Source organism: Petaurus breviceps, unplaced genomic scaffold, assembly GCF_028583685.1.
Source record: "Petaurus breviceps papuanus isolate PSGF00001 unplaced genomic scaffold, PetGlider_PUasm1.0 156, whole genome shotgun sequence".
Lineage (NCBI taxonomy): Eukaryota > Metazoa > Chordata > Mammalia > Diprotodontia > Petauridae > Petaurus > Petaurus breviceps.
The window spans coordinates 2,564,329-2,576,320 of record NW_027185720.1 but is presented as its reverse complement, the minus strand read 5'-3'; the positions used below and the strand labels follow the sequence as shown (position 1 = coordinate 2,576,320).

Sequence of the window (11,992 nt, the reverse complement as noted above, 5' to 3'; positions counted from 1 at the left end):
AAAGTTTTATCTGTCAGATTTACAGATAAGGGAAGAATTTATGACCAAACAAGAGGCAGAGAGCATTATGGGATGCAAAATGGATGTTTTTGGTTACCTTAAATTGAAAAAGTTTCACACAAATGAAACCAACTCACTCAAGTGCTGAAGGAAAGGAGAAATTGGTGGGGGGGTCAGGGGTGGGGGCCCAGGGGGTAGATTTAAATCATATCTTTCTGATAAAGGATTTGTTTCTCAAATATATAGGGAACTGAGCCAGATTTGTTTATTTTGGTTGTTTGTCCTATTTTTGTTTTATTTTATTTTTCCCAGTTACATGTAAAAACAATTTTGAACATTCATTTTTAAACTTTAAGCTCCATATTCTCTCCTTTATTCCTCTCTGTCCACCACCTCTCATTGAGAAGGCAAGTAATTCGATATAGGCTATACATGTGTAGACATGCAAAACATATCCATAATAGTCATGTTGTGAAAAAGGAACATAGATTAAAAAAACTCTAGAAGAATAAAGTTCAAAAAAATATGTTTCAATCTGCATTCAGACACTAACAGTTTTTTCTCTGGGTATGGATAGCATTTTTCATCAAAGTCCTTCAGAGTTCTCTTGGATCAATGTATTGCTGATAATAGCTAATTCATTCACAACTGATCATCTTACAGTATTGCTGTTACCTTGTACCCAGTACATTTCATTTTGCAATAGCCAATGCAAGCCTTTCAAGGTTTTTCTGAAACCATCCTGCTCATCATTTCTTACCATACAATAGTACTCCATCATAGCCACATACCACAACTTGTTCAGCCATTCCCCAATTGATGGGCATACCCTCAATTTCTAATTCTTTGCCCTCAGAAAAGGGTTGCTATAAATATTTTTGTACACATATGTCCTTTTCCTTTTTGTTTTTTATCTCTTGTGGGATAAAGACCTAATAGTGGCATTGCTAGGTTGAAGGGTATGCATAAAAATATTATAAAATATTGTAAAACCTTATACTTCTTTGGGCATAGTTCCCAATTGCTCTACAGAATGGCTGAATCAGTTTACAACTCCAACAGCACATTAATGTCTCATTTTTGCTACATTCCCTCCAACATTCGTCATTTTCCTTTTCTGTCATATTAGCCTATCTAATAGGTATGAAGCAGTACCTCAGAATTGTTTTAATCTGTATTTCTCCAATCAATAGTGAATTAGAGTTTTTTTTTCCATATGGTTATAGATAGCTTTGATTATTTCATCTGAAAACTGTTCATATCTCATGATCATTTATCAACTGGGGAATCTTTTTTTGATAAATTTGACTCAGTACTATATATGTCTGAGAAATGCAGCCTTTAACAGAGAAACCTGCTTAAAATTTTTTTTCACAGTTACTATTGCTAACTGTATATTCCTGCATTCTATCCCCATTGGTTATTCTCTTCTGTCTCTTTTTTCACCCTGTCCCTCCTCAAAAGTGTTTTGTTTCTGACTACCCCCTCTCCCAATCTACCTTCCCTTCTATCACCTCCTCTTTTTTTATCCCCTTCCCCTCCTACCTCCCTGTAGGATAAGATTGATGTCTATACTCAATTGAGTGTGTATGTTATTCCTTCATTGAATGTATTCTAATGAGAAGAAGATTCACTCACTCCCCCTTAACTCTCCCCTCTTCACCTCCATTGTAAAAGCTTTTTCTTGTTTTTTTATGTGAGATAATTTACTCCTTCACCCTTAATTTTATTTTTTTAGATATCATCCCTTCATGTTCAATTTACACCTGTGCCTTCTGTCTATATATACTTCTTCAAAGTAACCTAATAATGAGAAAAGTCTTATGAGTTACAAATATCATCTTCCAATGTAGGAATGTAAACAGTTTAACCTTATTAAGTCCCTTATGATTTCCCTTTTCTATTTCTTACTTATGCTTTTCTTGAGTCTTTGAAAGTCAAATTTTCTATTCAGCTCTGGTCTTTTGTAATGCCAAGCAAAGGCAACTTCCCAAGGTTCAAAATACCAGCATAGGTGCTCTCCATTTTATTCAGTAAAAGTCAAAAGTTCCCCACCCTTGGATCACAATTGAATCTGCCCCAGAGTTACAACAAGCTTAAGCACAGAATTTAATATGCAAATGGAGGTCTTTTCTTCATCTTGACAGGAGGCAAGTTCTCAGCAATCTTTGTTCCTTGGGAGACAAAGCTTAGCAAGGCCACAAGATACATTGCCAGTGTCTTCATTAATTCATCCTCTGTCTGCAGAACAGCCCTAGGACCCCTGAAAACATTAGCAAAACCCTCTTCCAGGATTTCTGTAAACATACAACAAGAAAATCCTTCTTCAGGGCTTCTGAACCAACAGCAAGGTTCCAAGACCCCTGCAACAAAGAACAGGACTGTCCTTTACCAGTGGACAGAATTCACTCTGTGTGCAGAACAGTCTCAGTAGCTCTGAAGCAACAGCAAGGTTCCAAAACTTCTGCAACAACAGGACTCTCTTTTACCAGTGGACAAATCTGGCAAAACAACATCAAAACAGATAAAGTACCAGCATAACAGCCATGTCTCCTCAGTCCTTGGCAGCTCTGGGTGGCAGCTCTCAAAAGTCCTGAGAAATTCAAAATGGCCTTCAGCAATCCTCTCCGTCTCTCTCTGCCTCCAAGATGCTGCTTCCAAAAAGTTCTTCTGCCTCTCTCTTTTCTTGTGTTTCTCTAAATTTACATCACCAGCTCCTCCCAGTTCAGCCCCCTCTTTTCACATCAACAAGTCCATCCCACAAGTGAGATTCACAAGCTCTGGGTTTTAACACAATCAAACCAAAAACCAAGCCAATACAGGGAGATCTTTAAATTACATTACTATTACATCTTTTCATCAGGAATACTTGAAAGTCTTCTATCTCATTGAATATCCATTTTTCCCCTGCAGGATTATACTCAATTTTGCTGGGCAGGTGATTCTTGGTTGTATTTCTAACTCCCTTGCCCTCAAGAATATCATATTCTAAGCCCTCCAGTCCTTTAATGTAAAAGCTGCTAAATCTTGTATTATCCTAACTGTGGCTCCACAACACTTGAATTGTTTCTTTCTGGCTACTTGCAATATTTTCTCCTTGACCTGGGAACTCTGGAATTTGGCTATAATATTAGTGGGTATTTTCATTTGGGGATCTATTTCAGGAGGTAATCAGTGAATTCTTTCAATTTATATTTTACCCTCTGGTTCTAAATTATCAGAGCAGTTTTCCTTAACAATTTTTGAAAGATGATATCTAGGTTCTTTTTTATCACAGATTTCAGATAGTTCAATAATTTTTAAATTATCTCCCCTGGATTTATTTCCCAGGTCAGTCAGTTTTCCAATGAAATATTTCACATTATCTTCTTTTTTTTATTCTTCTGATTTTGTTTTATAATTTCTTGATTTCTCATAGAGTCATTAGCTTCTACTTTCTCCATTCTTATTTTTAAGGTCTTATTTTATTCAGTGAGTTTTTGGACTTTCTTTTCCATCTGCTTTTAAAGGCAGTCTTCTCCTCATTGACATTTTAGTCTTCTTTTATCATTTGGCCTAGTCCATTTTTAAGATGTTATTTTCTTCAATATGTCTGTCTTTTCACAATTTTCTTACATCACTTTCATTTCTCTTCCCGTTTTTCCTCTACATTTCTTACTTGATTTTCAAAATCCTTTTTGAATTCTTCCATGGCCTCAAACCAATTTATATCTTTCTTGGAGGCTTTGGATGTAGGAGCTTGACTTTGTTGTTTTCTTCTGAGTGTGCGTTTTGATCTTCCTTTTCACCATAGTAACTTTGAATGGTCAGAGGTTTGGGCTTTTTTTCCTCCATTGTTTGCTCCTTTCCCCAGCCTATTAATTGACTTTTAACTCTTTGTTAAAGTGGTACTCTGCTTCTAGGGTAGAGGGTGTAACTGTCTCATGATTTAGGAGTTTTACACAACTATTTTCAGAGATATTTCTAGGAACCTGTAAGTTTTCAGTTCTTCCAAGGTGGTATAATCTAAGGAGAGGTGTTTACTACTCTCCTGACCTGATCCCTGAACTGTGAGTGACCATAACCATGATTTTCTACCCTGGAACTGTGAGGAGAGTCCCCCCTCCAGTGTTGCCACAAGCTCTGCTTATGCTAGTGTTCTTCCTTGCCCTGGGACTGCCACCCAGGATTGCAAAATGGATCTGAGTATGGGAAAAGTAACAGAGTCCTGCCTTGGTACTAGAAAAGAGACCCCTGTAATCTCCTTCTGACCAATTGCTTGACCCTTTTATTGTCTGTGGGCTGAGAGCTCCAGAAGCTGCTTCTTCTTATGCAATCATTCTCTAAGCCTCCTCCTAGTTTGCTATGGCCAGGGCTATGCTGGTGGGACCTGTGCTGAAATGCATTCCACTATCATGCAGGTGAGACAGACCTTTCCTGATAACCTTCTAATCATCCCCCCTCTTATCCCTTTCCCCCTTGCTTTCCTGTAGGGTAAGATACCCAAATGAGTGTCTATGTTTATTCCTTCCTTAAGCCAAATTCAATGAGAGTAAGGTTGACTCATTCCCTTTCATCTTCCTGCTCTTCCCCTCCATTGTAACAATTGTCTCTTGCCTCTTTAATATGAGATAATTTACCCTATTCTATACCCCCCTTTCTTCTTCTCTCATTATATTCCTGACAGCTTGTAATATTTTCTCCTTGACCTGAGAACTCGGGATTTTGGCTATGACATTCCTAGGAGTTTTCTTTTGGGATCTTTTTCAAGAGGTAATTGGTGAATTCTTTCAATTTCTATTTTGCCCTCTGGTTCTAGAATATCAGGGCAATTTTCCTTGACAATTTCTTGAAGGATTATTTCTAGGCTCTTTTTTTTGATCATGGCTTTTAGGTAGTCCAATAATTGTAAATTATCTCTCCTGCATCTATTTTCCAGGTCAGTGGTTTTTCCAGGGAGATATTTCACATTGCCTTCTATTTTTTCATTTGTTTGGATCTGTTTTATAGTGTCTTGATTTCTCATAAAGTCATTAGCTTCCATTTGGTCGAATCTAATTTTGAAGGAATTATTCTCTTTAGTGAGTATTTTAAATCCTTTTCCATCCAGGCAATTCAGCTTTTTAAGGCATTCTTCTCCTCATTGGCTTTTTGGACCTCTTTTACCATTTGAGTTAGTTTTTTTTTAAAGATGTCTTTTTCTTCAGTCAGGTTGTTGACTGGCTTTTCATGATCTTCTTGCATCATTCTCATTTCTCTTCCCAATTTTTCCTCCAGTTCCCTTACTTGATTTTCAAAATCTTTCTTGAGCTCCTCCATGGCCTGTAACTAGTTCATATTTTTCTTGGAAACTTTTGATGCAGGAGTTTTGACTTTGTTGCCTTCTTCTGGTTCCTTGTTTTGATCCTTTATGTCCCCAAAAAAGCATTCTATGATCTTATTGTGCTTCCTCTGCTTGTTCATCTTGTCAGCTAATTGCTTGACTTGTGAGCTCTTTGCCACAGTAGAACTCTGCTTCCAGAGTGAAGAGTGTTGTGTTCCAAATCACTGGGATTTTCCCAAATGTTGTCAGAGGCCTGGGAATGGCATCCTCTCTACAGCCACCACAAGCTCTGGCACACCGGTGTTTCTCACCCCACCCAGGACCACCACCCAAGACCACAATCCAGATCCAAGCAGGTCAAAGCAACAGCAATTACCCTCTGAATGGTCCCTTGTCCTCCTACAATCTTCAGGCTAGGAGCTCCAGAGGCAGCCATGTGGCAAGCCACCATACCTCCTCTACCTCTCACCCTGGGGGCAGGGGCCAGACCACGCTCTTCTCTCACCCTGGATCAACAGCATACCCCACTCTCCTTTTACTTTCTCTTTGGCATTTATGGGTAGAGAAGTCTGGAAGCCACCACAGCTGCAGGTGATACCCTCTCCTTAAGTTGGCTCCAGCTGGTCTGTGCTGCTGGTCAGGGTCAGGGCCAGGACCACACGGCTCACTCAGGACTGTGCTAGTCTCCCAACCTCATTCAATAGTCCCTTCCTGTTGGCCTGCCAGGCTTCCTGCAGTGGGAGATTTGTTTCTCTCTGTCACTTTGTGGGGTCTGTAGGTCAAAAAATTTTAGAGTCATATTTTACAGGTTTTCGAGGTGGTTAGGGCTGGAGCTCAGACAAGTTCTTGCTTTTACTCCACCATCTTGGCTCTGCCACCAGGAAACTAAATTTAAATAAAATTTAACAACTATTTATGAGAAAATATTAGGATATACATAGAAAAATGCATCTTTCCTAATTGTGGTAAGTAATACCTATCTAAAGCCAGGAGCTATCATCATTTATAATATAGAAATGCTAAAGGTGATTCCAATTATATCCAAGGTAAACCAAGTATGTATATTTTAACTACTACTAATTGATATAATTCTATATATAACACTAAAACAATGAAATCAAATTAATGGAATTAACATCAGCAAAGAAGATGCAAAATTTCTAGTTTCTGCAGATATGAGTTTATTTAGGGAGCCACAGTGATTCAACTAAAATTATTGCCAACTATGGGTCAATGACAGAACAGCTCCAATAAAGTAATAAAACATAAAATAAACTCACATAATATCAGTCTTTCTTCATATTATCCAAGAAAACACAGCAGAAAGGGAAAATGAAATTTCAATTTTAAAAATAGTATGCATAAATTATCAGGGTGTCTACCTATCAAGAAATTCACAGGAATCATATAAAACAATTTCGAAACAGTGACAGAAATAAAAACAGATATTAGGGAAGCCTCAAATAATATGAAAGATCCTAATGTTCACACTTGGACTGCTCCAATACAATATAAGTAACCTTACTTAAAATTACTTTCATATTCAGTACCATATCAATCAAAACTTCTAAGTGGTTACTTTATGAAATAAGAGAAAAAATAATTAAGCTAAAGAAACTAAAGGTAAATATCTCAAGGGTAAAAATGACCAAAAAAATAGATGGGAGGGAAGGATATAAACCTAGCAGTACTATATTTCAAACTATACTACAAAACAGTAATCATTAAAATTATTTGGTACTGCTTAACAAATAGATAACTTGATCAGTAGAACAGATTAGGTATAAAAGATGCAGAAGCAGACTACCACAGTAACATGGCTTCTAACAAATCCAAAGGACACCAATAACTAACTTTCAATGAGAACTGCTGGAAAACTAGAAAGCAAACTGGCAGAAATTTAGTTTAGACAAAAAATTTCACACAATATACCACAATAAACTTCAAATGGAAGCATGATATAGAGATTTAAGATGATATCATCTTAAAAAATAGAAGAGCATAAAAGATAATACTTTTCACAATTGTGAATAGGGGAAGAGTTCTTGACCAAGCAATGGATAGAGAGGACCAACAACTTTGCTAATGATGATAATTCATCATCATCATCATCATCATCATCATCATCATCATCATCATCATCATCATCTCCACCTATACTCACCAGAAATAATGATTGAATGTATGATTCGATATCTCAAATATCATTCCTATCCCGTCTAATATGTTTACAAATTACTAACTAATCATAATTTTTACAACAAAAACTTAATCTAAAATCCCCAAACATTAAACTACATTAAACTATGACTAAGGAATACAGTACTATCATGGATTTTAACTTTATTCATACTATTAAAGATGATTTAATGAGTATTATCCCAATATTATGCTTCAAAATAGAGTTGCTAAAAATTTTCTGCATCCAATGGCTGGCAATTCATATGTGGTAATGTAATAATTCCATTTTAAATCACAATGGGGCCTGGGATTATACTTAATTCTTTGTTATGGTTCAAACTACCAGTTCAAAATATTGTTTTGAATTCCATGCCTCTCCTTCAAAATTATGCTTTGTACTTCTTATACTTCAATGCATTAAACTCAAACATTTTGCTTATATTTTTAAAAATTATTCCACCTATTTAACAATACTTATGACCAAGTGAAGAAAACACATATGTCTTATCATATTAGCCCACATCTTTCTCAACAAACTATTCAGATTAACCAGGTATTTTTAGAAGCTGAGAGAGATACACTATCACTAAATATATGTCAGCAATCTTTTAAAAAAGGTAATGGAAACACCCTTAAGAGAAATCATTATTAATAATCAATGATTTAGGGAGATGCAGAGTTCCCCCTTCCCTTACAGTCCTCATTTTAAAGTCCAGTCTCTTTGTTTCTATCTTATTTTTGTTTTATTTGTTTCTTTCTTTCTTTCTTTATTCATTTATTTACTTATTTACTTTTGTTTTCAAAGTCCAGTTACTTGAAGGACATTGCTGATAATGAAATAGAATTAACTCTCCTCAGTCTTGGTCAGACTCCATCCAACCAGCTATTCAGGTTTGGGTGGGTATAAATTCTTTGAATAGATTGCTCAAGGTTGAATAACTTAGATTTAAATGACACAAAGTTCATTAGAATAATCCAACCCCTCATTGTAATATTCATTCTCTCTTTAATTGTTAACCATTCAAAGTTGATTGTCACCTTCAGGTATACCCTTTTTCCAAGAGCATATAAATCTTGAGCCCACTGCCATGATTATCTTTGGTATTCAAGCACCACTGACCTTTTATTAAATGCTAGCATTATTAATAATTGCCTAGAAATCATGGCCATCACTTTTTCAAAAATCTTGCGTTTCAACATCAATTCCTTTATCCTCCTAAATCCCAAAAAGCTTTATCACCTTTATTTTACTGATGTAACAATAGCAACAATGACAACAACTCAAAATAGAATGATGCCATGATGGACACATAATGGAATTGGCATGTGCCTTATCTATTCCCACCTTTTTATATGCGATCCAGTCGAAAACCCGGTCAATGTCAGTGGCCTGGATGACTTCTTGGGATACTGGGTGTGAACTGGCCAGGCCATCCAGAAGCATCACTTCATGGAGCACATCAGTCAGAAATCTCTGTTTTTCCTGCAAATACAGTAAATGGGATAATATCTTGGGTGATACCTAATTATGTACATTATGTTCACAACAATACAAAAATGATGTGCATCGCTCAGAAATGACAAGGGCACCAGCTTCTAATGGTGAATATCAACTTCTACCAAGGCCCCAATAAAGGAAATCAGTGTATAAGAGGAAGAAAAATTGGTATGTGAGAGTTGGTTCTGAATAAACAGATAGCAAAATCCAGCTAAAATGAAATTTCAAAATTCGGTAACACAGCTTATAACAAAGGTAAATAAAATGCCTAATTTGCATCAGGGCCCTGCAATGTGAGGACTGAAATGTCAGTCTTAAAGTTTAAGCTAAATCTGCTGTCATCACTCTGGCCTAATTTAAGGAGCTTCAATGCTGTTTATGCCACACACATATGCACAAATATGCATATTTGCTAGAAGAATTTCACAGGCTTGAAAATAGTAATAACTATGAAAATATGTTAAATTAAAAAGTGATATCTCTACACATGCATACATATAGAAAATAATAAGTACTTAGTAAAATGATTTACTCTGTGTTGTGAAGATGTCAAAACAGATGGAAATTTTTAAATGGTTTCTACTTCGTACACTGTTCTAAAATATTTTCATTTTCTCTGTACGTTTAAAAATGTGTTGTGACATTTGATATGTTCTTGGCAATGCTTTGCACACAGTAAGCACTTACATGTATTTTCAATTCATTCATTTATGTTCCACATACGTTTTAAAATCGTCTTTATTTTAAAAAGAAAAAGTGACTCTTTAATGACATTTTCCTCAGGAACAGGCCGAGTTTTAACAGAAATGCTGGTAACAACTGTCCTGATCAACTATATTAAGATCTTCAGTAATAGAAAAGAGGATATAAGAAATAGGTTAAACAAAAAGTGGAAATAGGGATAACAAGAGACAGATCATTTCCTTCACATTTTCAGTCTGCTTTTAATTGGACAGAAAAAAAAAATCATGGATCAAGAGGTTTACATTCCTGCAAGTTTCCATTTTGAGAAGAATGGGTGGGGCAAGGGGAGTCTTCAGCTCTCTTGGTTGGGTGAAAATGGCCCCTAATTAATATGATGAATACTACAGCCATAAAGTTAGAGCCCAAGTTACCAGTCACGTCTAGCTCATTGGAGTAAAGCCTCTAGGCTTTGAGTCGATAGGAGAAATGCAGCAAGGATGCTGACTCAGTTGTAAATTTTGTTGGCAAGCTTAGTGAGAGGAGGCAGAGAGCTGGCCATCACTCTTACTCCTCAATTGGCTTCTGATCCTAGACTAGTACCCAGAATGATTTGGGCAGTCTATCTTGCAAGGCAGGATCCTGCTGACTGTGTCCTGTAGAGAAACAGGACTCCAATTGGGTGGGAGAGGGCAGATGCCCGGGAGGAGGAGGGCTGAGCACAAGGTCATTAAAGGAGTGTGAGGCACAGTCCTGCATCCAACACATTGGCACCCTGGGGCCAAGCCACAATGGCTCATGCTAGTTCTATGCCTCTGTCAAGTATTGCATAAAGAAAAACAGTAATTGAGAAGTAAAGTGACAGAAGAAAAGCAAAGTTAAGGAGGGCATAGAGTAAAGTAAGATACCTTCAATTTTTTTTTTATTTTAAACTGTGTTCAAAGGGATATTCTATTAGATTTGTGGTTATCAGGTAAATGGGGGACAAGTACTAGGTCAATGTTTCACTGATATAATGAATTCCCAGCTGAGGAAACTCCCTCCCCAAAGGCAAGAAAACACTTCCTCTGCAACTTATAAGCACAGCAAGCTACCTGGACTCTGAGAAACAAGTAACTAGAAGCAGGGCTTGAATCCAGATCTTCATGGCTGCAAAGACAATTTTATGTCCACTATGCCATGTCACCTTTCCATTGTACACATACTAACTGAAAATGTTCATTCTAAATTCTAATGAAGAGCTTATATTTTTATCTCTTGACTGAGTCTCTATCTCTGTATGTTATCTATTTCTCTTTGTCACTGTCTCTGTCTCTGTGTCTGTCTCTTTCTATCTCTCTCTCCCTCCCCCTCCCCCCATTTCTCTCTATCTCTGTTTCTGTCTGTTTCTGTCTCTGTCTTTCCATCTCTCTTTGCCTCTCTCAGTCTCTCTCTTTCTGTCTCTCCATGTCTCTCTGTTAGCAATCTGTCACACACACACACACTGCTAACCAGTGCTCCTGTAAAGGAATCAGTTACTAATGGTTAAACTCAGTTACTGACCAGCACCAGGGCAATTGTTCAGCATCTCAGACCCCTACCTTGAGTTTTTTACCTTGCTGTTAGGTAAGCCTGCACTCCTGAAGGCTATGCCAGGGAGGGCATAAGCTCCAGAATGTCCTAACAAGCTGGAAAGATTTTGCACATGAGCCTGGAGACAGGCTACATTCTTGTTTCCCAAGGACCAGTCAAGGGCATCAGCTAAGATCATCATCATGCAAAACTCATCAACCAGTTGGCTGCAGAGTAATGAATTTTTGGCCACAGTAACTCTCAAAGACCATCTACTAAATTGTCAAAGGGTTGTGATCCACTCTGGGGCATGGATCATGCCCCCATCCATGGGTGAAGAGATGCCCATGCTGAAGAAAACACAGCTTCTTAAAGTACTAAAGTCAGCATAGCAAAAAAGGGCCAAGTACCCTGAATTTTCAAAAATAAAAGTCAGTCTCAACATTGCCCTATTTAAGTTCCCCACCAAAAAAGATGAGACAGAACAAACCTTATTTTTTTAATGGTGGATATCATCTTTAGACCTGAATTTAGAGACAAAAGCTAAACACTTTAAAATTCAAAGACCAAAAAGGAATTATGATTTTTCAGAATGTACTTAAAGCTCATGTATTTGAGGGAAAGTACATTAATGCTACTTTGCAACTGAGTAAGAGAATATTAAATGTCTAGCTATACACTTCATCTTGTCCCATGATTACATTTTTCCATATGAAAAATCGATTTAAGATTTGTTCATCAAATAGTAGATTAAGTTGCATAAGTGATAATTTACAGGT

The 11,992-nt window shown here is 37.0% G+C and overlaps 1 protein-coding gene across 1 annotated transcript in view; it reads right to left on the bottom strand.

Annotated features, from left to right (window-relative positions):
- Nucleotides 1-11,992, bottom strand: part of TRHDE (thyrotropin releasing hormone degrading enzyme) — a 504,503-nt gene that overhangs the window by 229,677 nt on the left and 262,834 nt on the right. The window contains exon 6 of the mRNA XM_069081944.1: nucleotides 8,829-8,966. Within this exon, the coding sequence (XP_068938045.1) occupies nucleotides 8,829-8,966 (138 nt within the window). The remainder of the gene's footprint in view (nucleotides 1-8,828; nucleotides 8,967-11,992) is intronic.